At 41.9% G+C, this 25,344-nt stretch overlaps 1 protein-coding gene across 1 annotated transcript in view; it reads left to right on the plus strand.

Moving 5' to 3' along the window:
* Positions 1-336: 336 nt before the first annotated feature.
* The window catches only part of LOC116329151 (voltage-dependent calcium channel gamma-2 subunit-like), a 67,348-nt gene continuing 42,340 nt past the window's right edge, over positions 337-25,344 (plus strand). Inside the window, exon 1 of the mRNA XM_031751124.2 lies at positions 337-613. Within this exon, the coding sequence (XP_031606984.1) occupies positions 403-613 (211 nt within the window). The 5' untranslated portion in view covers positions 337-402. The remainder of the gene's footprint in view (positions 614-25,344) is intronic.

Raw genomic sequence — 25,344 nt, forward strand, 5'->3', positions numbered from 1 at the left:
TTTTTAGGTCAACTTTTTTTTTTTTCTAGAGCAGGGCAACTTACTGCCGTTTGAGGACTCGAACAGCTTCAGAGCTGAGGGCTCCGCTGTCATTGCCAAAGTCTGTTTGACCCCCCCTCACCCCCCTTGCTCTGTTGGGTCAAACAGCCACAAATCCACCTCAGAGCTTCACCCTTCCCTTCATTTTTTCACCCTTTTGAAGATCCCCCCCAAAAACCAACCATACGATTTCCCCCGAGCTCCCCGAACTCCCCCGCCCCCCCAGCCGCCCCCCGCCACCGTCGCCCGCCCGACGCCGCCCACCCCCCGTTTTCCGAGCTGGCGTGGCGACGCAAACTCACAAATATTTACTTCCTGTACATCAAGAGGAAAGGGGGCCCCCCTTTCGTGGAATGCGGCAACATGGGCGTGTTTGACCGTGGGGTTCAGATGCTGCTGACCACGGTGGGGGCCTTCGCTGCCTTCAGCCTCATGACCATCGCCGTGGGGACAGACTACTGGCTGTACTCGCGCGGCGTCTGCAAGATCAAGAGCAACAACGAGAACGAGACCAGCAAGAAGAACGAGGAGGTGATGACGCACTCGGGCCTCTGGAGGACCTGCTGCTTGGAAGGTGAGCTGGAGCTGTGCTGTAGAAGTCACACACACGTATATATACATATATACACCAACGACACCACGCTCAGGCACACAAGCAGATCGATCCCTACATGCCCACACACACATTCACACAGTCCTGCAGTTGCACTCACATGCCTACACATAGGCTCACATGCCCACACTATTCTGTATGTACTCTGCATCCATTCCCACACTATCTGTCTATCTATCTGTGTGACATCATTCCTTCTTTGTGTGCTGAAATGAATGCAGCTTCTTCCTGAGCAGTGATTTGGATGGCTTGTCTACCAAATGTAGCATCCTCGTCCGCGGTTTTGGGGCTGCCCTCATGGTCCGTCATGGCCGGTGTGGCCAGAATGGCTTTTTAATTGTCCCAGCAGAGAGCAGCCTGGCCCACTTAGCAAACTGCCACAACAGGCTCCACATGGCACACACGGTCCAGCCAGGTGCACAGCTAAGTTTATCTCCGTGGCAGGCTGATGAACCCATATTTCTTACTTACGTCTATGTGGGGGGAGCAGTTCAGCGATCACCCTCCTGCTCTCCATACTAGTCTTGTAGATGTAGATGGGGAGCGAAATCCAAAATCCTTGCATCACAAAGGGGAAACCAATGTGATGCATCAGCACGGCTTATTTTAGAGCCGGGGTTATTGGGATTCTACTAAAAAAAAAAAGAACAAGGAAAAAAAAAGTCAGTTTTAACTTTTTTGATTGTAAATCTAGGGAGGTGCACTGCTGTGTTCAAAATACTGGCTGCAAAGGGATAATAAAAAACCCTGCTATACAGCCGTGTTTGGGAGCAGAGATGGATAGAAAACTGGCATGAATGTGTCTTTGATGTGTGCAGGAAGAGCGGTTTTTGGTGGAGGGAGAGAGAGAGAGGAAAGCATATGCGAGTTTGCAGTGTGAGTTTGTGATCATACAAAAGGAAAAGCTGTGAAGTGTCTCTGCGTGCGAAAGCGTCTTTGACACATGCACACAAACGCTCGCACTGCAGAGGGTCACGCACACACACGCACACACTTTACATACGGCATGTTCAATCGGTCGTGATCATAAATCACGCAATATCAAGCCCACAGATTCGAGTGACGGAGATTCACTGCATTTGTGGGATTTCTCCCACGATTCAGCGAGGCTGCACGACTGCTCTGTTCAACGTTGGCCCGGACGGGCGTTTAGGAGAAGGAGGGATAGAAAGCATGAAGCTCTGTGTGCAACACGATGTTCGCACGTTGAATCGGGCCTTGAAATCAGCACCTTTGTGATCAATCTGACAGAAAACGACATGTTGCTGAGTCTGGTTTGATGTCATAATCTGCACCTACCTATTACTCATGTATATGTGTGCGTGTGAGACCGTGTGTGTGTGTGAGACTGTGTGTGTGCCACAGTGTGGATACTGTGATGCGCCGCTCCCTGATTGTGACCTCACGTTGTCACACCGGTCGAGCCATGAAGCCTGATCCTGTCGCACACCTTTGTTATTCATCCTCACAGAAATGATTAGAAGACGAGCTTGTTATCAGTAAGTCCTGTAGATTCTGTCCTCATATTTATTTCTTTTCAGTTTCATGGCAAAGATAGCAAAGACGTGTAGTGAAACTTAAAATCACAACTCCAGCTGCTTCTTTCACTTGATCATCAAATTTTAAATGTGTTTTTTTCCATGACATAACATCATGTTGTATTCTCTTCTTTCTCAGCTCTCCTGCTGTTTGACTTCATGGCATTTAACTCTGATCTCATACAATAATCTCACCTTATTTCTCCAGAACATCTTAAATTATCCCTTCATCACATTCATAAGAGGTGATCCGGTGGCAGATGAAGCTCCAACATCACACACTAATTTTTAAAACTTAATTACATCAGAACATCACTGACATCATTTTTTTTGCTCAATATTGTTGCATTTCCTAAAAAAAATGTATTCTTTAATGAGGTTTTTCCATGTGTATATCCTGGACTAACAGCACTACTGTCATTGTTCCTATCTAACAGAAGCTCATGGCACGGCTCTCACAAAATTGTCCAGTTCTGGTCAAATCTTAGCGTAGAACCAATCAAAGGAAATACATCACATCTATAGTTTTGTCTAAAATATCAGTTTCAAATATGATTTCATATTTCCCATGTCTCTCCTGGTTATCTACGTATTGACACTGTATGTGGGTGATGAGGTCATGTCTGGCCAGACACCATCATGTCTTGGTCGATCCTTTGACCACGTGCAAGGTAAATGAAAAAAAACCTCATCTTTCCTTTTTCTCTTTGTAAATGAGCTCATCTAATGCAGGACAAAAACACGAAGGGTCGTGTTCACTATTAATCAGAGATTTAAATCAAAAGGCATTTTTCACAGATATTTTTTTAACTTGGGAAAGCACAGGTGGTTTAGTTCCACCACATGTCCCATTAAGCCATGGTAGTAAACCAGCATGCATCATTAATACACCTGCGCTTCCCTTGCTGGGAGGACTCCAAATGTCTGCCATGAGGATTGCAGATAACAGCGTAACCTGTGCCCAAGACCTGGAAGATGTTGCACTTTTTTTCGTCTGTCTGTTTTACACGAGTTAAACCACAGTAATAAATGTAACCGTGGTTTTTAATTCGACTTGATCTCAACAGAACACTAGCCCAGGAATAGCACAGCGCTCCCAATAACTGAAACAAACAGTTGCTAATGCTTGCTCATTCAGCGAAACACCAGCCAGGTTATGAAAAGCGCTTAAAGGTCCTATACCACATTCAGAGAATCGGGTCTAGGCTCTTTTTTTAATATTGCAATTTTGCTAGAAACACAATTCAAACTGTTGCAGATGGAAGAGAAGATTTGGGATCATGGTAGCACAAAGCATTCACAGGTCCACAGATGGAGAAATCAGCTTTGAGATTACAAAATGACCAAAATAAGTCCTGGTGTCCTGTGTGAATCTTGGATGATAAAGGTTTAGAGCACAACAGTGAACCAAACTGAAACCTAACCCCGAGTCAACTCGGTCGCTAAGGTAACAAACTTTATGTAAGCTTTCTATGTAAAAAAATACACTTATCAGTGGCAATACAGCCTCAGTTAACCCAAACTGAATTTCCCACTGATGGCTACCTCCATCACTGCTCAGGTGCTAACACATCTGTTGCAAAAAGAAATACACTGGACAACACAGATCTTTGGTTTTCCACCAAAAGTGAAACGTAGTTTTCTTCCAGCATTTATATTTTCACCCTGCAGCCTGAGCCCTGTTTTAAATTTTAGCCCAGAAACAAAAGGCAGAGTATTTCACACAACTCTTGTTGCTAGCTTCTCTATTTTAAACAAAAGGCTCATTTTGTGCAGGTGTGATAACAGCTACGAGTGATCGGCCATGTGTCCACGTTATGCAATCATTTTTGAGCGCGGGTCACGGATAACAAATGTTGCACGTAACGCTGGTTGGTTTATGAACGTAGGTACAAAAAAAGGGCCAAAAACAGAAGAACTTGGCACCGAATTTTTAAAAATTGTGTCAAATCAACGACACGTTCGCGGATGTGAATGCGGCCACGCCAACTCGCTCCATGTGATATGCTTATTTTCCTCGCTAAGTGGCTTTACTTTTCACACTCTAGGCTCGCTCGGTGTCCTTGGCACCAGAGATTTGAAATGGTTAAGAGCAGAGAGGAATCTGAGAGAGATCCAGCTTGCTCTGTTGTGCTTCGCCTTCAGAGCTACAGTTGCTTTATGGCTGTGTGGTGCAGAGAAGAGAATGAGAGGGAGGAGAGGAAGAATTGGGAGGTGTTGAGAAAGAGAAAAACGGAGGTGGTGGTGGTGGTGGAGGGGGGCAAGAGATAGAAAGAGCAGGCAGCCCTGGTTTGCTGTCACACCCCCTCAGGCATCCTGTGCTATCTTTAACACACAGGCCCACGTTCTATCTAACCTATCTTGCCCGCCTTTTAACATAAAACGTCACAGCGTGACAGTGATTTTACATTAATGCTCGGGACGTGATGTAAATGATTTGTAGAAACTACTGAGTGACTGTTAAAGGTTTTGTCATCACGGTGAAACGCTGGCGTCACAAAAACACCAAAGATCACACGCAGCACTTTCACGTCGAGCTTGTGTTCGTTATTGCGGTTGTGAATATGTTTCTGCTTTAAAGCTCTGCTCTGTATACAGATGGAAAAGTGCCTGTGTCTTTCTGCACGAGGCAGGGCTCTGTCTCCATATTGGAGTGCATTACGGCGATGACATTAATTATGCTAATAGCCAACAGCTCCGGTAGCGTTGCTGTGCTTGATCGTCAACAGAGCCTCTCCACGCTGCCTCTTTATCTAAAGCCCCAGATAGTGATATGCCAGGATAGGGGAGTAACTAATTACATGGGATCCAGAATACAAAAATCCAGCTACTGACACAGAAAAAATATGCAGACCAACTCTTTATCTAAAGCCCCAGTAAGTGCATCAGTGGATGGAGAGCACAAATGGCTTGTAATCAGATTACAGTAGTAATCTGATTGGACAAGAAAAAGTCATGTATCTTTCATATCAAGCACTAGTTAGAGAGTCAGTGCAGGGAGGGACGGCTGACTGCAAAAGAACACCCACTGCTTTATCAGATGCTTCATTACTTGATATGGGGAGCGGGAAATGATGATTACGAACAGATTTACTCCAAAGTCACCTGATAATGTGCGATCTGGGATCTGTAGGCTCCCAGTTACAAACAGAAACAAATGAAATGATGCAAACTGTTTGACTGACAGGCCCAACTTCCACTGTGGTTACCTCAGTGTTTTCCCTCTCTATACAGTTATTTATGAGTCTGTGTTGTCAATTCAGTTTTATTTATACGGCACCAAATCACCACAACACTCGCCTCAAGTTATGGGTGTTAGATTTTTTTCAGGCATTATTGTAGATCAGAGTTTTCTGCATATTTTATGATGATATTTAGGGTTATGTTTTCATGTGATGCTGAAATATGAGCTCACAGAATTTGTTTGTGTTGTGGAATGTATATCATAAACTCAGTATATGTACATGGATTGATCCAAATATTGAGAGTATCGATACCAATGCTGATATTGGTATCCAATTGCTACTAGAACAACAGAATTGATACTTGTTTCTATCCTCTATGTTAAATATGCAGCCCACTGAATGTTTTTTGTTGGGGTTTTTTGTGGGGTTTTTTTCAAACATGCACTATGAAACACAGAAGTTAACCCAAAGGGCTCACATTTCATGTCTCCAAAAAATCCAGGTTCAAAATACACGAGAAGCTGAAAGGTGTGTTTTGTTGTGTTAGTTAATTATTGTGGAAAATAAAAAATTAGCGTGATTTAGTGATCGATAAAATGTGTTAAGACTTTGCAAACTGCTGATGATTCATCCCATAAATCATGACACACTGCTTTCCTGCATATAAGCTGTCTTTACAGGTCAGAAATATCGGTATCTGTATCTGCAACATTGGCACTGTATTCACTTGCAGTATTGCACAGGACTAGTTCTCAGAAAACCTTTGTGTTGAGGCTACATTCAAATATTCAGTCACTTACTGAGAATTATGCCCTATTGTTGTCATCTCCTTAGCTTAAAATGAACCGTATTACAACACGTCCTTACCCCGTGGTCAGTACATCCAATATAGTTCACAAGTATTTAATAATCAGGAACCATAAAATGTTGCAAATGTGTAAACCTGTCCCTTCCTACAATAACACAAACTTGTTTTAAGGAGAGGAAAGGTTGAAGACGTAGCTGCTTAATAAAATGCAAAGAATCCTAAATGATGTCTGAAAGAGGAGTGCTGGTGTAAGAAATAAGAACCATTGTTCTGTCTCCACACAGAGGCCTGCAAACAGTCAGCATCCAGCAGCGCTCCGTGGGCGTGTTGCTGTTGATACTGTAATAGAAGTGACTGACAGGTCAAGGCAGCTGTCAAACCACAGCCACCCAACTACTGGAAATTCTTCTCAACAGAGACAACAAAACCTATTTGGAATTATTTTTAGCCTTATAACTTATTTAAAGAAAATGCCCCCCCTTTTTTCCCATAATCCCTGTTGAGAACATGAAGTCTAAAGGCCTGTACACACCGGACACGCAAAACTTGTGTAAATGTTTAGTGCATTAAAAATACTTTAACTCTTCTGTTCTTATTGCAGCCATTTACAGTGACTTCAAAATTTCATAGGATGAATTGGAGGCATTTTTTGTGACCAAGCTTGATTTGTCTGAATTTTCACATGTGAATAAACAGATTTGACCAATCAGACCACTGCATTTGGTAACAGGCGCGCTCGTAGCTCAAAACGAAGATAGTAAAAGCCTTAGACACACAGCTGTACGCTGCTCCAGGTCAACAGGCCCTCGGAAATGATTTCACTGCCTCTTCAAATGTGATCCAACTCTCCCCAAAACAGTTCAAACTGCCTCACTGACATCCTGAAATACGTAACAAAACGGTCGTGATAGCTCAACTATTGGATGAAACCATGAAATTCTCCCTGCTGCTAAGTTCTCGTGAGATTTCAGTGAAAATTCTGAATTTCAACTGATTTTTCAAGCAGAAACATGAAGATATTCATGTTTCTGAGAGTTCGTTCCACAAGACATAAAATACAGAGAGGAGAATATTTAAATCAGATTTACTGGCATTTCCGACACGCGAATTATAGAAAATTTAACCCCGAAAAATGTAGTAGTTTTTTGTGCTTGATATCGAAATAAAACATGTCTAAAAATCAACCCAACTTTTAGAAACCCAACTTGCGCTAATTTGAGCGCTAGCTAGTAAATCTGGCCCAAAAAGCAGCAATTTTGCTTTGTTTATTACGCTGTTTCCTTTCAGTGGTGCAGTGGGTGTCACAGTCACCACACAGCAAGAAGGTCCTGTTTGAATCCACCAACCAGCTGGGGCCTTTTCTGGGTGGAGTTTGCATGTTTTCCCTTTATAGGTTTTCTCTGACTTCCTCTCAAAGTCCAAAGACCTGTGCGATAGGTGATTATCGTTGTGCTTCAAAATTGGCCGTTGGTGTGAAAGTGAGTGTGAGTGTGTATCTGTCACTCTGTTAGCCCTGTGACAGACTGGTGACCTTTCCAGGGTGTACACCGCCTTTCACCCTGTGACAGAATTAGGAAAGCAGTTACGAAAATGGACGGACGTTTCTTCCTAAAAAGTCAGAGATGTTCTTGGAAAATAACTTCAAAATTGAGATTTGCTGCTGCTCTGACAAACTGGCACATCAGTCAAAATAAAATCAAAATAAAACTTCTTAACTAGCAATTCAGTTATGTTAAACTGGACAAGTGACAAATGTAAAGTATTTGCCACAACAGCCCAGCTGTGCAGATGCAGCTGGTTTGTTCAATGAAGAAAAAAAGTAACAAGTAACGTATGGTTACTTTTTTACTTATGACTTATTTATTACAGCAATAAAAGTTGACACAAAAAAGTTCTGGGAGTCCTCTCCCAGTGGGGCTGCCATCTTTCGATTAGTCCATGGAAGTCCTGTAGGGCAACCCTGACAGGCGAATCGGGCTATAGGATCTTACAGTAGAATCTGGTGCTGCTTACAGTCGGTTGGATTGGGGGAGGAACTTATGGTGCACGAACACATGAATTTTGAGAAAAGAGTCTTGAGTTATGCTCCAGGTTGCTCTTCAGACCTAACACAGCTTCTCTGGGCTTGAACATTGCAGCTGGTCTGAAAGTGTTTCAGAGATGCACAAGGAGACGACCTTAAAGGTTATCACTGTGAAATTTAAATCAGGCATGTTTTGGGGTTTTGTTTTTGTTTTTATGGAACTTTTTGAGCACCAACTACAAGGTTTTTGTTCTTATTGATGAAAACAATAACAGTAAAAATCTGAATGTTTTAGTTTAGCATTTAGCATTAAATCAGTATTTCTCCCCTTAGACTAATTAATCACAAAGCTTCCTTTCTCGGTGTCTTCTTGAACTGGGCAGTTCAAAAGTAAGGAAGTGACACAGTGATGCATACAGTGACAGAACAGGCAGAATGGATCTTTAAATCTGGATATGTCACATATGACAACTTTACTTTTGTGTATATGTGTATTTTAGACTTGCGTAAAAGTGCACACAGTACCCTGGAACAGCCTCCTTATATCCGTGCAGCCATTACTCGTCCCCTCGGACCCCCACACTCCTCCATCCAGCAGCTATCGAGTCTGCTCCAGTTGGATCTGCTCAGCGTGCCTGTCATTCTGGATGGATGGCCCTGTGTCGGTGGTCCAGCTGTGGAGGCAGGCTCCACAGATCCAGCCTGTCGCGGGTTTCCGTGATAGATCTTGCCCCGGGACAGTCTCTCGTTCGTAGGCACAGACCGGAGCTGCCCTGGGGGCCCTAGCCTTGACAGGTGGAGCTCAGCAGGCTCTAAATGCTGCTATTAATCTCCATCACGGCGGGTTTGAGAGCGAGCGAGGTGTGTGTGACAGCAGATATGTTTCTGGGACTGAGGTGTGAGTGTCTGAGAGTGTGCTGCGAGTATGTGTTTGTACCACCGTCAATTTTAGCTTTCATCACACTCAAAATCATTTCGCTGCTCAAGCCATCTGAACCGCCCGAACCTTTAAAAACCCTGCCACGTCGAATAATTTCCATCTATGCAGCACTCGCCTGGACTGACAAAAACACAGGGCCCGCCGCGCTGTGCGTTACGTACGACCTGTAAGCTTATGTGTGCGGACATGTATTTATCACAAAGGATTGTTTAAAGACAGTGAGGAACTCTGTCATCGTGAGGCTTCACCGTCTTGTAAGGGTTAGGTTACCGTGGAGATAAGCGATTATTTTAGACCTCATTTTGTATTTTTCTTCAGCACCAGGTCAAAAAAATTTTTTTTATGTTTTTATTGACAGGCTGAAAGTCAAAACCCTGACCTGTTTGGTCAAAAACTGGAGCCTCTGTATTCTCCTCACCTTGTATGTTGCCGTTGTGCATACTCTTATACATTCTTGCATAATTACACTTATTGTGTGGTGTAACTTATATAACTGTACGCCATAACAGAGAACTGTAATTGGAAGTTAATAACCATGCTGCATGGCTACAAATACTGCTGTGTGTGCATAAACTCTGTGAAGTGAAGAATTTAACTTAGAGAAAAGCGACAAGTGACCTCAGGCTGACTTTTATTTATTCATTTTCTTTGAGTAATCCTGCATCCCATTATCACAGGCTTGTAAAAGCTAATGAAAACCGGCATTAGAATTAAAAAGGAAAAAATAATAATACAATCATTTGGGTTTAAGAGCTTAAGTTCTATTTGGACTATATGGTTTTTTGTTGTTGTTTTGATTACATAATATAACTGGAAAAACATTAGTGCAGTACTTTAGTACAGGAAGAGGGTCCTGGGCTCGACTCCACCATGTGGCGTTTATGTGTTCTCCCAGTGCCTGCGTGGGTTCCAGGTACTCCAGCTTCCTCCCACAGCCTAAGGGCATGCATGTTGGGTTAATTGGTAATTCTGAATTGTCTGTAGGTGTGAACGTGAGTTTGAATTATCGTCTGTCTCTCTGTGTTAGCCCGACTGGCAACCCATCTAGGATGTATCCTATGACATGTGGGATAGGATCCAGCCCTGCCGAGACCCTGACGTGGATAAGTGGGAGAACACGGATGGATGGATAAACCCAGTTTTTCCTGTTTGTGTCCTTGTAAGCCCGAGTCATTGTTGTCATGACCATGAACAAATGATTTACATGGGTTTTACCACTTTTTCTCAGAGGCATGTTTATATAAACATACACCATTACACCCCCCCCCCCAAAACAGCCCAAGATCCAAATGGAGCAAATTAAAATGACAAAAACTATTTTAATTAATTTAGTTTATATTACCCCAACCTTCTCTGTGTTAACCAATTAATGCAGTCGGTCCACTTTCTATTTGTAGCAGTGTTCCTTGTCCTCTTTCATGGCATTGCTGGGTATCTATGGCCACATGACACGGCGTAACTATGGTGATGCAGAGCTCTGTTGGCAGCACAAGGCCGGCTGTCACACAGGCATCACGGCCTCTCAATCAAAGCGACTGTTTACGAGCACTCACACACCACCTGGGACTGACACACACACTCCAGTCCGCGCCATGGGAGGGGCATCAATCACACACGCAGCAAACAGCTACGTGCAAAAGCGCGAGCGCATGCACAAGTGTAGTAGAGACACAACAACACACAAGCATTGTTCTAAATAAGGCAATAAAACTAATAATAACAATAAATAGACAGTTGTCAATACAGTTTTGTAAAACCTTCACAGCAATAAAGAAAAAAGTAAACAAATAAATCCAAAAAAATTTAAATAGTTAAATAAACATGACAACAATCTAAACATATAAACTCAATGAAAGGATTCATTAACACATTAACTGTTGATTGTTTACCACAAAATTGAAGTTTGGAATCGATCCGATACCAAAGGGTTAGTATTACCAATATCAATACCTTTAACCTATGGAGGCAGCTTATTTGTAGGGCACAGCAGTGTGTCATGATTTAGAAGATGAATTATCATCTTTCCAAATTCCAAAACACATTTTAATGACCATTTAATCATTGTAAATGTTTACTTTCCGCAATAATCAATCAGCACAATGAAAAGACCTTCCAGCTTTTACAAAAAATAGACGTGAGAGTCAACAAAAAAAGATTCAGCCATCTGTCATGTTTGAGGCATACTTTTTCATTTGCAAAAAATGAATTTATTCAACAAAATCCACTGGTTCTACATACTGAACTGGGAGGATCGGATCCGATACCAATACCGGTGTTTATTACCAATAATTGGATCAATCCACCCACCTCTAATGATGCATTGGTAAAAATCCAGATGTAGTTCGTATATGTGTGAACATAATCTGTTACTGAAATCTTAAAAAGCAAAATATTTTCATGTACTGTATAGTCAAATACTAAAATTATTCCAACCATTAACCAAATTTATTTTTCAGTCTCAGTACAATTATATATACAAGTCATTTCTGATCAATAATAATTTTCATGGAGGACAATATCCAGGCAGAGGACAGTGAGCACTAAAGTAATTTTAATTTGGTGGGTATTTTTGAAGAAAGACTGTTGTTTTTAGACTAAACACATTTACATTTTGAATCAAATCAAATCAAATCCCTCATTATATTTGTAAATCATCTTTTTTGATATGTTTGGGGCTCGCAGGGCATCCAAAGCCTCCAGTGTTAACATTAAAATATCTTTTGAAAAGTACAGCAGTGTGTCCGGTCATGTGTTTGTTCTGCGGATGCTGAAGTGTTTCACTAACAGGGTTATGCAACAGGACAAAGCTGTTAGCAGACTGTGGTGTTACAAGAGGAAGGTGTGCCAGAGCGATGTAGTAGCAGGACTATCCTGCACATGTGCGTTATTTCTGTAGTGTAAGCCAATCCTTGACTGTTAAACCACACAGAAAAGATCTATAAGCATTATTTTAAATCATCCAGAATGACTTGCATTGTATTACAATCTGTGTTGTCACAGGAGAGCCCAGCCTCTTACAGTAGTAACAGTAACAGTATGTCACGTTCTTTGTTTTACAGTATAGTAGGCTGACTGTGGTGTAGCGGGGATCTGTTGGCACCTCCACACAGTCTGTTTAACGCCTGGTGGGAGAGGTGCTGACAGGCCGACTGCTCCCTAATCCTGCAGACAACAGGAGCCAAAGGGAATGACCAGGCAGTGCATGTATGTGCATATAAACCTGTTGTTAAAAACATTACATTTACATTTGCAAAGTGTATTTGTGGTCACATGGTGACGATACAAACACTCTTTATTGTTAGAAGGAAAAATACTACAACATCCATGTGCTCATTAGATAGAAGTCATGAGAGCCTGTGACCCTGCCCACCATCAGTCACAGCAGAGCGACAGCTCGAGTGGGCTGCTGTCATTACAAACGCAGGGTAAAGCCGATAAGAAATCTGCATTAGTAGTAACATATGGTCGAACTGATGGAGTAACAATGCTGTCATCTCTAAGCCACATGACTCATAAACATAATGCCTGTGTGTGTGTGTTCACAGTCTCACTTTCCTGTAAACAATACATTAGTCAATTGATTACCTGATAGTAAAACAAGCCGATCCCAGCACAGCACACGCAACGCGAGTTAAACGTGGACCGCTTGCACACATTTAGGACGCAAGCACATTCCACACATGCAGCCAAACTAACGTTACCCGCGCGCGTGCATGTCATGTAATTATGTTCTCACATTCATTGTGTGAGTAATAACGTGCAGCCTTGGTACAGAGCTTGGCAGTTCGGACTTGTGTGTACACCCGGGCAGAGACGGCTGCATACAGAAGAAATTACAGAAGCCAGTCCCTGAGGTGATGTCGTGACTTTGGCTTCATGTATATATGTATTCATTTACAGAGCACAAACACATGCACTTCTCATTAAAGAGGTGTTCAGAGGTCAAATTTGTAAGGTTAAGTAATGTGTTAAGTACAATGACTCAGTCTTACACACAGACACACACACATACACAAGCACTATCACAATTTGACGTCAGTAGATATGAGCTACCAATCCTCCTACCTGTTGAAATATAACATTTAGAAGTAGTAAGTAATTTGTATTAAAGCACTTATTTGTTTAGGCTCTTAACTAATACAGGAAACAGTACTAAAATGCACTAAAATGATATTTATGTAGCCTGGATGCAAAAGCACTACTGCGGGATACAATCCAGGACACAAACCACCGAGGCCACTTTTTGCACAACCTGGCAGACACTGAAGTGTGGATGAACGCTACGATAGCAGTCACAGTGCCAGATCCTGTTGCACTTCACTCAGCATTAGGCCACATGGTGACACAAAGTTGGTTTGGCTTACTTCAAATGTCACTTTTATGACTGAGGTATATTAAAACATAACAGATTTTATATGCTTTGAGCAGCAATTGAATTACAGGGTTTAGGTTTGTCAGTGAAGATGAGCAAACCACCTGAACATGACACAACAACCCATGGACACTCCAGTTACTACTCCTTTCAATTTTTTTTACATAGTGCATGAACATTCACGTCAAGGTGCTTTATATTATAAGGTAAAAATTGTACAATAATACAGAGGAAACTCCAATAATCAGATGACACTTTGTGAGCAAGTACTTGGCAACAGTGGAAAGGAAAAACTCCCTTTTAACAGGAAGAAACCTCCAGTGCAACCAGGGAGCAGCAGCCATCTGCCGTGTCTGGTTCAGGCTAATGGGAGGAAGACAGGACAAAAGTCACACTGTGGAAGAGAGCTAACTAATGATTAAATAGAGAGTGGACTATTAACACACAGAGTGACAAAAGGTGAGTGAAAGAAGAAACGCACAATGCATCATGGGAAGGCCCAGCAACCTAGGCCTATTACAGCATAACTAAAGGAGGATTCAGAGTCACCTGATCAGAACTAACTAAATGCTTCATAAAAATAGAAAGATATTAACTGAGAGACATGCAGATGCACAAAGAAAACTCCAACAAACTAGTCAGGTTATGATTCACCAAGTCTTCATGGTCAGCAGAAGATGTTTATAGCCACACTGCAGATGTGTCTAACTCACAATAATGATAATGGTGCAACACTATGAAGGCTGTAATAAACTCCACTGTCTGCCATTATGATTCGTGGTCTGTTGTAAATCGTGTGTGTGTGTGTGTGTGTGGCCATCAGGATGTGTTTTTCGTGAGTTAGTTTGGGAATTTACAGGTACTGTATATGTGATGCTTCAGATATGTTTGATTGGCAGACCTCGACAGCAAGAACATTTTATTAGCTCCGCACGTCATCCGAGAGCGGCTTTAAAGCCTAAGCTTTCAAAGACCTGGAAAACGAATTTCTCCGTTCTGTGCAGACTGATGGAATGAGTCTAAATGGCTGTGCTCCTCGCACCGATCAGAGCGACAATATTTGAACAAGAATTTGATGACTGTTGGTGCATTGTTTGGTTACTGCAAAAAAAAATTGATCAAACCACATCCGCCCACTGATGAACAAAGATTAGAAGGCCTTTTGAGAAGTACACCTGTAAAAAGATGAATTATAAAGAAAATGCAAAAGTATTAAAAGAAGAACTGCTCTTATTCTTTTACATCAAAGTGCTTTTACAGATGTTTGGGAGTAATACTTTCTGAGGATAGATACTCGAGTTCCATACTTGAGGTTAAGTCTTTAAGATTGAAAATGGAAAATTAGAGCAGTAAATTTAGAAGATGCCAATCATCTCAGACACAAATGAGTGTCTGTGGTCGCTCGCTCTGTGGTATAGTATCACTTCCTGTTCCTGCTCAAACACAGTGGTGTTTCTGAGTAGCTTTTCTGCTTAGCAATTTAATTTAAATCTTTTGATACATCCCTTTTTCATAGTATAATCTTAACGTGCTTTATCTGAATCACCCTTTCTGTGTACTCACTACCTAATTTATAGCCAAAGTATTCACTCTCTGTCTCTGTACTGTTTCGCTAGCTTAGCTTAGCTCGTAGCCGACTCGTTAGCACCATGGCTACTTCACCTGCTCCTCCTGCACTTTCCTGCTCATTGTGTCAGATGTTTAGTTACTCCTCGGCCTCCTTTAGCAGTAATGATACCTGTAACAAATGTAGCATATTTGCAGCTCTGGAGGCCAGGATTACTGAATTGGAGACTCGGCCGCACCCTTCATTCACCCGTAGCTAGCCAGGCCCCTGTAGCTGGTGCAGCCGAAGATAGCGTGGGCCCGTTAGCTGTTCCCGGCAGACCCCAAGCAGCTGGGGAAAGAGGGCGGCTGGGTGACGGTGAGGAGGAAGCATAGTCTTAAACTGAAGCCCCAGGTACACCACCAACCTGTTCATGTGTCTAACTGTTTTTCCCCACTCGGCGACACACCGCCGGGGTCAAACTCTGGTAATTGGTGATTCTGTTCTCAGACATGTGAAGCTAGAGACACCGGCAACCATAGTCAATTGTCTTCCAGGGGCCAGAGCAGGCGACATTGAAGGAAATTTAAAACTGCTGGCTAAGGGTAAACGTAAATACAGTAAGATCATAATTCACGCCGGCAGTAATGACACCCGTTACGCCAATCGGAGGTCACTAAAATCAATATTGAATCGGTGTGTAACTTTGCAAAAACAATGTCGGACTCTGTAGTTTTCTCTGGTCCCTCCCCAATCAGACCAGGAGTGACATGTTTAGCCGCATGTTCTCCTTAAATTGCTGGCTGTCTGAGTGGTGTCCCAGAAACGATGTGGGCTTCATAGATAATTGGCAAACCTTCTGGAGGAAACCTGGTCTTGTTAGGAGACGGCATCCATCCCACTTTGGATGGAGCAGCTCTCATTTCTAGAAATATGGACCAATTTATTAAACTCCCCAAAATATGACTATCCAGAGTTGGGACCAGGAAGCAGAGTTGCAGTCTTACACGCCTCTCTGCAGCTTCTCTCCTCCTGCTACCCCCAAAACCCATCTCCATTGAGACTGTGTCAGCTCCCAAAAGACAAAAAACAAACCAAAACCAGCAATAAACAACTTAAACATAAAAATCACAAAGAAAGAACAATACAGAATCCACATCTGAACCAAAGAGTAAAACAATGAAATGTGGATTATTAAATATTAGGTCTCTCTCCTCCAAGTCTCTGTTAGTACATGACTTAATAATTGATCAACAAATCGATTTACTCTGCCTTACAGAAACCTGGTTGCAGCAGGATGATTATGTTAGTTTAAATGAATCAACACCCCGAGTCATTCTAACTACCAGAAACCTCGAAGCACAGGCCGAGGGGGCGGTGTGGCAGCAATTTTTCACACCAGCCTATTAATTAACGAAAGACCAAGACAGACTTTTAATTCATTTGAAAGCCTGATGCTTAGCCTCGTCCACCCCAGCTGTAAAACTCAGAAACCAGTCTTACTTGTTATCATCTATCGTCCACCTGGGCCTTACACAGAGTTTCTCTCTGATTTCTCAGACTTTTTATCTGATTTAGTGCTCAGCTCAGATAAAATAATTATTGTGGGTGATTTTAACATCCATGTAGATGCTAAAATGACAGCCTCAACATCGCATTTAATCTGTTATTAGACTCAATTGGCTTCTCTCAAAATGTAAAAGAACCCACCCACCACTTTAATCACACTCTAGATCTTGTTTTAACATATGGCATAGAAACTGAACATTTAACAGTGTTTCCTGAAAACCCTCTGCTGTCTGATCATTTCCTGATAACATTTACATTTACAATAATTGATTACACAGCAATGGAGAGTAGACTTTATCAAAGTAGATGTCTTTCTGAAAGTGCTGTAACTAAGTTTAAGAATATAATCCACCCACTGTTATCATCTTCAGTGCCCTGTACCAACACAGAGCAGAGCAGCTATCTGAACACTACTCCAACAGAGGTCGATTATCTTGTTAATAATTTTACCTTCTCACTACGTACGACTCTGGATACTGTAGCTCCTGTGAAAACTAAGGCCTCAAATCCGAAGTACCTGACTCCGTGGTATAATTCTCAAACACGTAGCCTAAAGCAGATAACCCGTAAGCTGGAGAGGAAATGGCGTGTCACAAATTTAGAGGATCATCATTTAGCCTGGAGAAATAGTTTGCTGCTTTATAAGAAAGCCCTCTGCAAAGCCAGAACATCTTACTATTCGTCACTGATTGAAGAAAATAAGAACAACCCCAGGTTTCTCTTCAGCACTGTAGCCAGGCTGACAAAAAGTCAGAGCTCTACTGAGCCAACAATCCCTTTAACGTTAACTAGTAATGACTTCATGAACTTCTTCACAAATAAAATTTTTATCATTAGAGAAAAAATTACCAATAATCATCCCACAGATGTAATATCGTCTACAGCTACTTTTAGTACCATCGATGTTAAGTTAGACTCTTTTTCTCCAATTGATCTTTCTGAGTTAACTTCAATAATTAATTCCTCCAAACCATCAACGTGTCTTTTAGACCCCATTCCTACAAAACTGCTCAAAGAAGTCCTGCCATTAATTAATTCCATCCATCCATCCATCCATCCTCATCCGCTTTATCCGAGATCGGGTCGAGGGGGCAGCAGCCTAAGCAGAGAAGCCCAGACCTCCCTCTCCCCAGCCACCTCCTCCAGCTCATCCGGGGGAACACCAAGGCGTTCCCAGGCCAGCCGAGAGATATAATCTCTCCAGCGCGTCCTGGGTCTGCCCTGGGCCTCCTCCGGTGGGACATGCCCGAACACCTCACCCAGGAGGCGCCCAGGGGGCATCCTTGTCAGATGCCCGAACCACCTCAACTGGCTCCTTTCGATGTGGAGGAGCAGCGGCTCTACTCTGAGCCCCTCCCGGATGGCCGAACTTCTCACCCTATCTCTAAGGGAGAGGCCAGCCACCCTTCGGAGGAAGCTCATTTCTGCCGCTTGTATCCGCGATCTCGTTCTTTCGGTCACTACCCACAGCTCGTGGCCATAGGTGAGGGTAGGGACGTAGATCGACCGGTAAATTGAGAGCTTCGCTTTTACACTCAGCTCCCTCTTCACCACGACGGACCGGTGCAGCGTCCGCATCACTGCAGCCGCAGCACCAATCCGTCTGTCGATCTCCGGCTCCCTTCTCCCATCACTCGCGAACAAGACCCCGAGATACTTAAACTCCTCCACTTGGGGCAGGAACTCATCCCCGACCCGGAGTGGGCACTCCACCCTTTTCCGGCTGGGAAAAGGGTGGAGTTAAGATTCTTCGATCTTAAATATGATCAACCTATCTCTAATAATCGGCTATGTACCACAGGCCTTCAAGGTGGCTGTAGTTAAACCTTTACTCAAAAAGCCATCTCTAGACCCAGCTGTCTTAGCTAATTATAGGCCAATCTCCAACCTTCCTTTTATATCAAAAATCCTTGAAAGAGTAGTTGTCAAACAGCTAACAGATCATCTGCAGAGGAATGGCTTATTTGAAGAGTTTCAGTCAGGTTTCAGAGCTCATCACAGCACAGAAACAGCTTTAGTGAAGGTTACAAATGATCTTCTTATGGCCTCTGACAGTGGACTCATCTCTGTGCTTGTCCTGCTAGACCTCAGTGCTGCGTTTGATACTGTTGATCATAATATCCTATTAGAGCGATTAGAACATGCTGTAGGTATTACAGGTACTGTGCTGCAGTGGTTTGTATCATATCTATCTAATAGACTCCAATTTGTTCAAGTAAATGGAGAGTCCTCTTCACCCACTAAGGTCAATTATGGTGTTCCACAGGGTTCAGTGCTAGGACCAATTCTATTTACATTATACATGCTTCCCTAGGCAGCATCATTAGAAGACATAGCATAAATTTTCACTGCTATGCAGATGACACGCAGCTCTATCTATCCATGAAGCCAGGTAACACACACCAATTAGTTAAACTGCAGGAATGTCTTAAAGACATAAAGACCTGGATGGCCGCTAACTTTCTGCTTCTTAATTCAGATAAAACTGAGGTTATTGTACTGGGCCCTGAGAATCTTAGAAATATGGTATCTAACCAGATTCTTACTCTGGATGGCATTACCTTGGCCTCCAGTAACACTGTGAGGAACCTTGAGTCATTTTTGACCAGGACATGTCCTTCAATGCACATATTAAACAAATATGTAAGACTGCTTTCTTCCATTTGCGCAACATCTCTAAAATTAGAAATATCCTGTCTCAGAGTGATGCTGAAAAACTAGTTCATGCCTTCATTACTTCCAGGCTGGACTACTGTAATTCATTATTATCAGGATGTCCTAAAACTCCTGAAAAGCCTTCAGCTAATCCAAAATGCTGCAGCAAGAGTACTGACAGGGACTAGGAAGAGAGAGCATATTTCTCCTGTTTTTGGCTTCCTTCATTGGCTTCCTGTTAAATCCAGAATTGAATTCAAAATCCTGCTCCTCACATACAAGGTCTTAAATAATCAGGCCCCATCTTATCTTAATGACCTTGTGGTACCATATCACCCTATTAGAGCACTTCGCTCTCGCTCTGCAGGCCTACTTGTTGTTCCTAAAGTATTTAAAAGTAGAATGGGAGGAGAGCCTTCAGTTTTCAGGCCCCTCTTCTGTGGAACCAACTTCCAGTTTGGATTCGGGAGACAGACACTATCTCTACTTTCAAGATTAGGCTTAAAACTTTCCTTTTGCTAAAGCATATAGTTAGGGCTGGACCAGGTGACCCTGAATCCTCCCTTAGTTATGCTGCAATAGACGTGGCTGCCGGGATTCCCATGATGCATTGAGTTTTTCCTTTCCAGCCACTCACTATGTGTTAATAGACCTCTCTGCATCGAATCATATCTGTTATTAATTTCTGTCTCTCTTCCACAGCATGTCTTTCATCCTGTTTTCCTTCTTCACCTCAACCGGTCGCAGCAGATGGCCGCCCCTCCCTGAGCCTGGTTCTGCCGGAGGTTTCTTCCTGTTAAAAGGGAGTTTTTCCTTCCCACTGTCGCCAAAGTGCTTGCTCATAGGGGGTCATATGATATGATTGTTGGGGTTTTCTCTGTATTTATTATTGTGCGATCTATTGTACAATATAAAGCGCCTTGAGGCGACTTTTGTTGTGATTTGGCGCTATATAAATAAAATTGAATTGAATTGAATTGATACTTATATTTCAGCATACTGAGTATAGTAATTCATTGATGGTCATTTACCTGCAGTAAGCACCTCCAGTCCTCACTGAGTGCTTCAGCTCTGTTAACCTCTACAGAGTAAAGAGGCCAGTATGTGGTCATTACTATAACTCACAGCTGAGTTTGACTCTTGCGTACATGGAGGAAACAGTATAGATGAAAATGAGCCTGCAGAAATTCATAATTAGTCATTTGCATGTATTAGCTTTAGGTTCATGAAACCATGGCTTTGCCTTCTGGACATGTTCAGCTGTAGGTTTAGGTTATTAAATCAGCCTCATAAATCATTCTCAAACAGATAAACAACATTACTCAGTCTCGGGATAATTATCATAATTGGTGGCATTTTAAATAATACTTCAAATGACACGATTAAAATTAATCTGTTTATTAGATTTAAATTAATACAAATATATAACAGCATAATAATGTAAAGGTCGAAGGGAACAGTCACTCTTGTGCGGTGCTAAATAAAGAAGCGCATATATCAAATGCACTACTTTAAAGCACAGTTACACACTGTAACTAAAGCTGCTTTAGAAATGGTGTGTAATGCAGACACACTAGGGAAAACAGTGGTTCGAGACAAAGGCCCAAATATTTCATTGCCTTTGATATGGTTGTTTCAAAGACGGCACCAGGTAGGCCACCACTCGCAGTCACGTACCGTCCTCAAAACGACTTTGGTGCTTTAAGATGGAGATAAAACGGCAGTAAGATGGATTCAGTCTGCTATCAGTTTGTTGTCAGTTTGTGATTTAATGGGGTCAAGTTGGCAATTCCATGCAATCTGTTTGTGGCAACACAGGGATTAACTGATAAATCAAAAAAAAAAATTGCAGATCTGTTGGACTTAACATTAACTACTAACATTCAGGATGCAGTCTTAACCTCAGAACAAAAAAAAATCTGAAATTCTGCTACAAATAGTGACCTACTTTCTGCAAAACGATGATTTAACTGCAAAAGGACAGAGGCGCCTGGCAACCTTAGTTTTAAATAGGAATATAACAAGAATACATCCAAGGAGATTGTTTGTTGAACGCTTAGCGTCTGCGTGACCAGTTGGTCGCCCAACAGCTTCCATGTGGTCACTAAATGGTCAAAAATTAATTGCTATCATTGGTCAACCACCAACTTTTCCTCGTCGCAAAGACACTCCTGTTCAGTTTTTACTCCAGTGTGACTGAGCCTGAACGTCAGAACGTAGTGTAAGAAGTCGAAACGTGGTTATGTTTGGGTTAAGGCAGAAAAAGAGGACTGTTAGTTTGCATGCCATACCCTGTGTATGTGTGGCACATAACTTACATCAACTTAACGAGAATGGAGGTGATAACCACCCAACAGCCACTCTCTGAACACATATTTCAACATAAAGTTTTCAACATAAAGTTTTATCACTTCATTAAATCAGTACATTAAACAGTCCTCTGCTTAGCAGTGTACAGTGTAGCTACACTAGCTAGGTTCCTTAGCATGCTGCTGTTAGCTGGTGGTTCCATCAGTCCTGCTGCTGGATCAGAAAATCCAGCAGCAATGGCCGTGTTCTTGAGTTTCAGCCGTGCAAAATTGTACAAATCACAGTCAATTTGTAAAATCATAATTTATGCAGATATGATCTGAAAAACAAGGTTTAAATGACTTGGGGTTCAGTCCTGCAGTATACTACTAATCCCTCCCTTAGGACTGAACTGGAGAGGCACAGAGAGACATACAGTAAGTAGGTGTGGAGTGAATCAGTTACTGGACTTTTAACTACTCATTGATCAACTGCAGCTGCTAAATGACCCAGCAAAAGACTGTATTTGTACTGGGCTGGTGGTGCTGTGTGATGGTGTGTAAATTTAACAAGGAGACTGAGTGTGTGTTGCTAAGACACTACTTGCATGCACATTCATTATTCCACTGTTAAAGTTACACTTGCACCATTTCCAGGCTTACCAGTCTTTTTTAAAGGGCAGGTTGACTGGCAGCTGATTCATACGAATGCTTTCTCATATCCTGCAAATTTCCTTAAACTTTCAGTTCAATGCAAGTTTTCTCCTTGTTCCTGAGAGAATCTAAAGCATCCAGTTTACTGTCTCTGAAGCCTCACTGCGATTCTGATGTGCAAGCTACGTATTGGGTATTTGACTCGTGCGTGCAGCTGATGAAGCGTTCAAGAACGGGATCGTGCTGTTTTGAGGGAACAGGAAGCTTCTTCCCTGCAGCAGGTACTGCAGCGCATGAGTCGAGTCAGAGTAAAGTGAAACGATTCAGCAGTTTCCTGAAACCTCTCAGTGTTCAGGTCAGAGCAGTGACAACAGCGCGTGGACACAAAATGGCCTCCAGCTATGTCTCCTTGTTTGGTGTGTTGCGTCTCTGTCCAGACGTGCCGACCAACAGGTGATGCAAGTGGGAGGCATCTCTGCTTTCAATCGGTGCAGGATTTGCGGTGTGCAGCGGCTATGTTGTGTGTTGTGTATTATTTTTGAACCTTTTTGTGAATTAAATGATTGAAAACACGTTGCGGCCATCTGCTAACCATACAGTGGAGTGTCTCTCCCAGCATCATGTGTTTAGATAAGTGTGTGATTCTCTGATGCTCCAGATTGAACGCTTTTCTTCCTTTGTAGAGCCGTCCTTTCCAAAAAACATGGCACAATATCAGCACACCAGGCACGCTAAACAGATGCCTACATTTTTCCAGCTGTGTCATTTCATTACAGTTTCAAGTGTTTCTTTAACAACAAGTGATCGGCTTTTGAGAGGGTTGGATGTAAAAAAGCTATAGTGCTCTAAGACAAGCAGTCAGAGGACCATTTCTACACTGTCTGCACTCTGACTGTAGTCACACATGCATAAGCTGCCTGCTTGTTTTATCTGTGGCAAATAAGTGTTTCCATATGCAAAGGTAGGAGCTTTTGGTATGGCGATATATCAAAGTGGATAACATATTGACTATCGGACAAAAGTTTTATCTATATCATACACTGTATATAAATGATGGACCGAGGAACCAGGATGTTAACCAAATCTGAAGCGCTGAGGTGAGTATCTTGGCCATCATCATCTTGGGTTTTAAACCTAAATATAAATAAGAAAGGCGTTTATCACTTTCACATAGAAAGTAATTATCAGTCAAAAGTAGCTGCAGTCAAAGAATACCTTCTTTTGTCTTAGATCAAGGAACTATAGCGTTGATTTCCTATTGACCTCCCATTGACACATAGCCCCCTGCTGGTCATCAGGAACAATGCAAGTTTATAGCAAGTTTAGTGTAATCACTATCGGCCTGAAACCTGTCCAGGGTCTACCCCGCCTCTCGCCCTATGGTAGCTGGGATAGGCTCCATTCGCTTTTTAATCTAAGTGAATATCAGGAAGGTATTTTTGGTATTTGAAAGTATTTCTAGTCTCTATTTTCTCCTTTTTTTTAAACAAGGAAACAGCTAGATTGAAGCTAACTTCTGCCTTAAATGTAGAGTTATATGACCTCTCTGGTGAAGTCCCTGGCATGTGGGAGAGCTGCTCAGGTTTTAAGGGACAAAGTCACAATGACAAGACACTCATGTGTGTCCCTCCCTCAAAATGGGAGGCTGAAGTTGACTTTTTTCAGGGTTGGTTTTCTTGAGCAGCAACACTGAAGGTCCCCTGCTATGATAATGAAGCTGTGAATCCATTATCACTCCATCGTCTTCCAATTATTTTCCGGTGGAATTATAATTTCAACCTAAACTGAACTTACAGCTATACTTATTTTTTGTTCCACTGAAATGCAAACGTAAAAACTTCATATAATTAGAAATAAATTACAAGAAAATGCAACAATACTAAAAACAAAAATGCTGAGATGCAAATTTGACTTGGTTTCACATAGGTTCTGATATGATCAGAAATGTACAGCACTGTGGAAAAGTCTGTAGCCATCCTCATTGCTTTATAATTTGCTAGGCAAATGGGAAATAGGTGCAATATTTATTGAAACATGTTGAAACAAGACAAAAACTGAATTTGTACAATACTAATGACCTTGAAAGTCAATATTTGGTGTGACAACTCTTTAACACAGCCTGAGGTCTCCAAGTCAAGCTTTTTTGTAATTTCTTTTAGTAGTCTTCAGGAATAGTTCTCCAGGCTTCTTGAAGGATATTAAAAGATGATTGCGTTGATCGTTTGCTGGCTTTTGCTCTGTTTTCTGTTGAGATGATCCTTCATTCCATGACTGTTTGTTTGTTTTAATGCGGTATGCTTTCACTGCATTGGCAGTGTGTTTGGGATCACTGTCATGGTTGGTAAATGAATTCCAGTCAGAAAAACCTCAGTGAGATGTTTTCCATATTGTATAATAAAACTTCACTGTAATTTTCCACAGTCACAATGTCATCAGTTTTGATAAATTCAACCTCAAACCATGACAGAGCCTCCACCATGTTTTACAAATGGCTGTAGACACTCACTCCTATACCTCTGTCTTGACCACCTCCATATAATATATATATATATATATATATATATATATATATATATATATATATATATATATATATATATATATATATATGATTTAAATCGAAAATTGCGAATTTGGATTATTCACTCCATTACACCTGTTGCAACTTTTTCAGTCCAGTTCTTGTGTAGTTTACCATACCTACCTTAGGAGTTGTTACTTGTATCCCCACCCTTCCACTGAGAACATTTCAGATGAGGTTTCAGTGAACAGTAGGTGGCTCTACTAAAGGATCAAGTGCATCTCTTGGGTCCTGTGTCACGTTTTTGCTGGATGTTTTCCGGTTTCCTAAGGGCATGATTTAAAAAAAAAAAGTTAATCTGCTTTAAAGTATTTTTTTTTAAAGAAGAGAAATCTTTTAGGAAATCTATTGCTTGAGAACGCCTAAGAAAATCTGGCTTCTGAGAAACAAAATAAAAAATGAGGGTTGGCTCAAGATGTTCACTCTCTACTGTGTGTTTCTTCATGGGATTCTTTTTCTGTTTTTGTGTTGCTGCTGTGTTTGTGAACTGGCGCTGTGTTAAAATGTACCCTTTGCCACCACTACGGCAGAAG

Source organism: Oreochromis aureus, linkage group 6 (assembly GCF_013358895.1).
Source record: "Oreochromis aureus strain Israel breed Guangdong linkage group 6, ZZ_aureus, whole genome shotgun sequence".
NCBI lineage: Eukaryota > Metazoa > Chordata > Actinopteri > Cichliformes > Cichlidae > Oreochromis > Oreochromis aureus.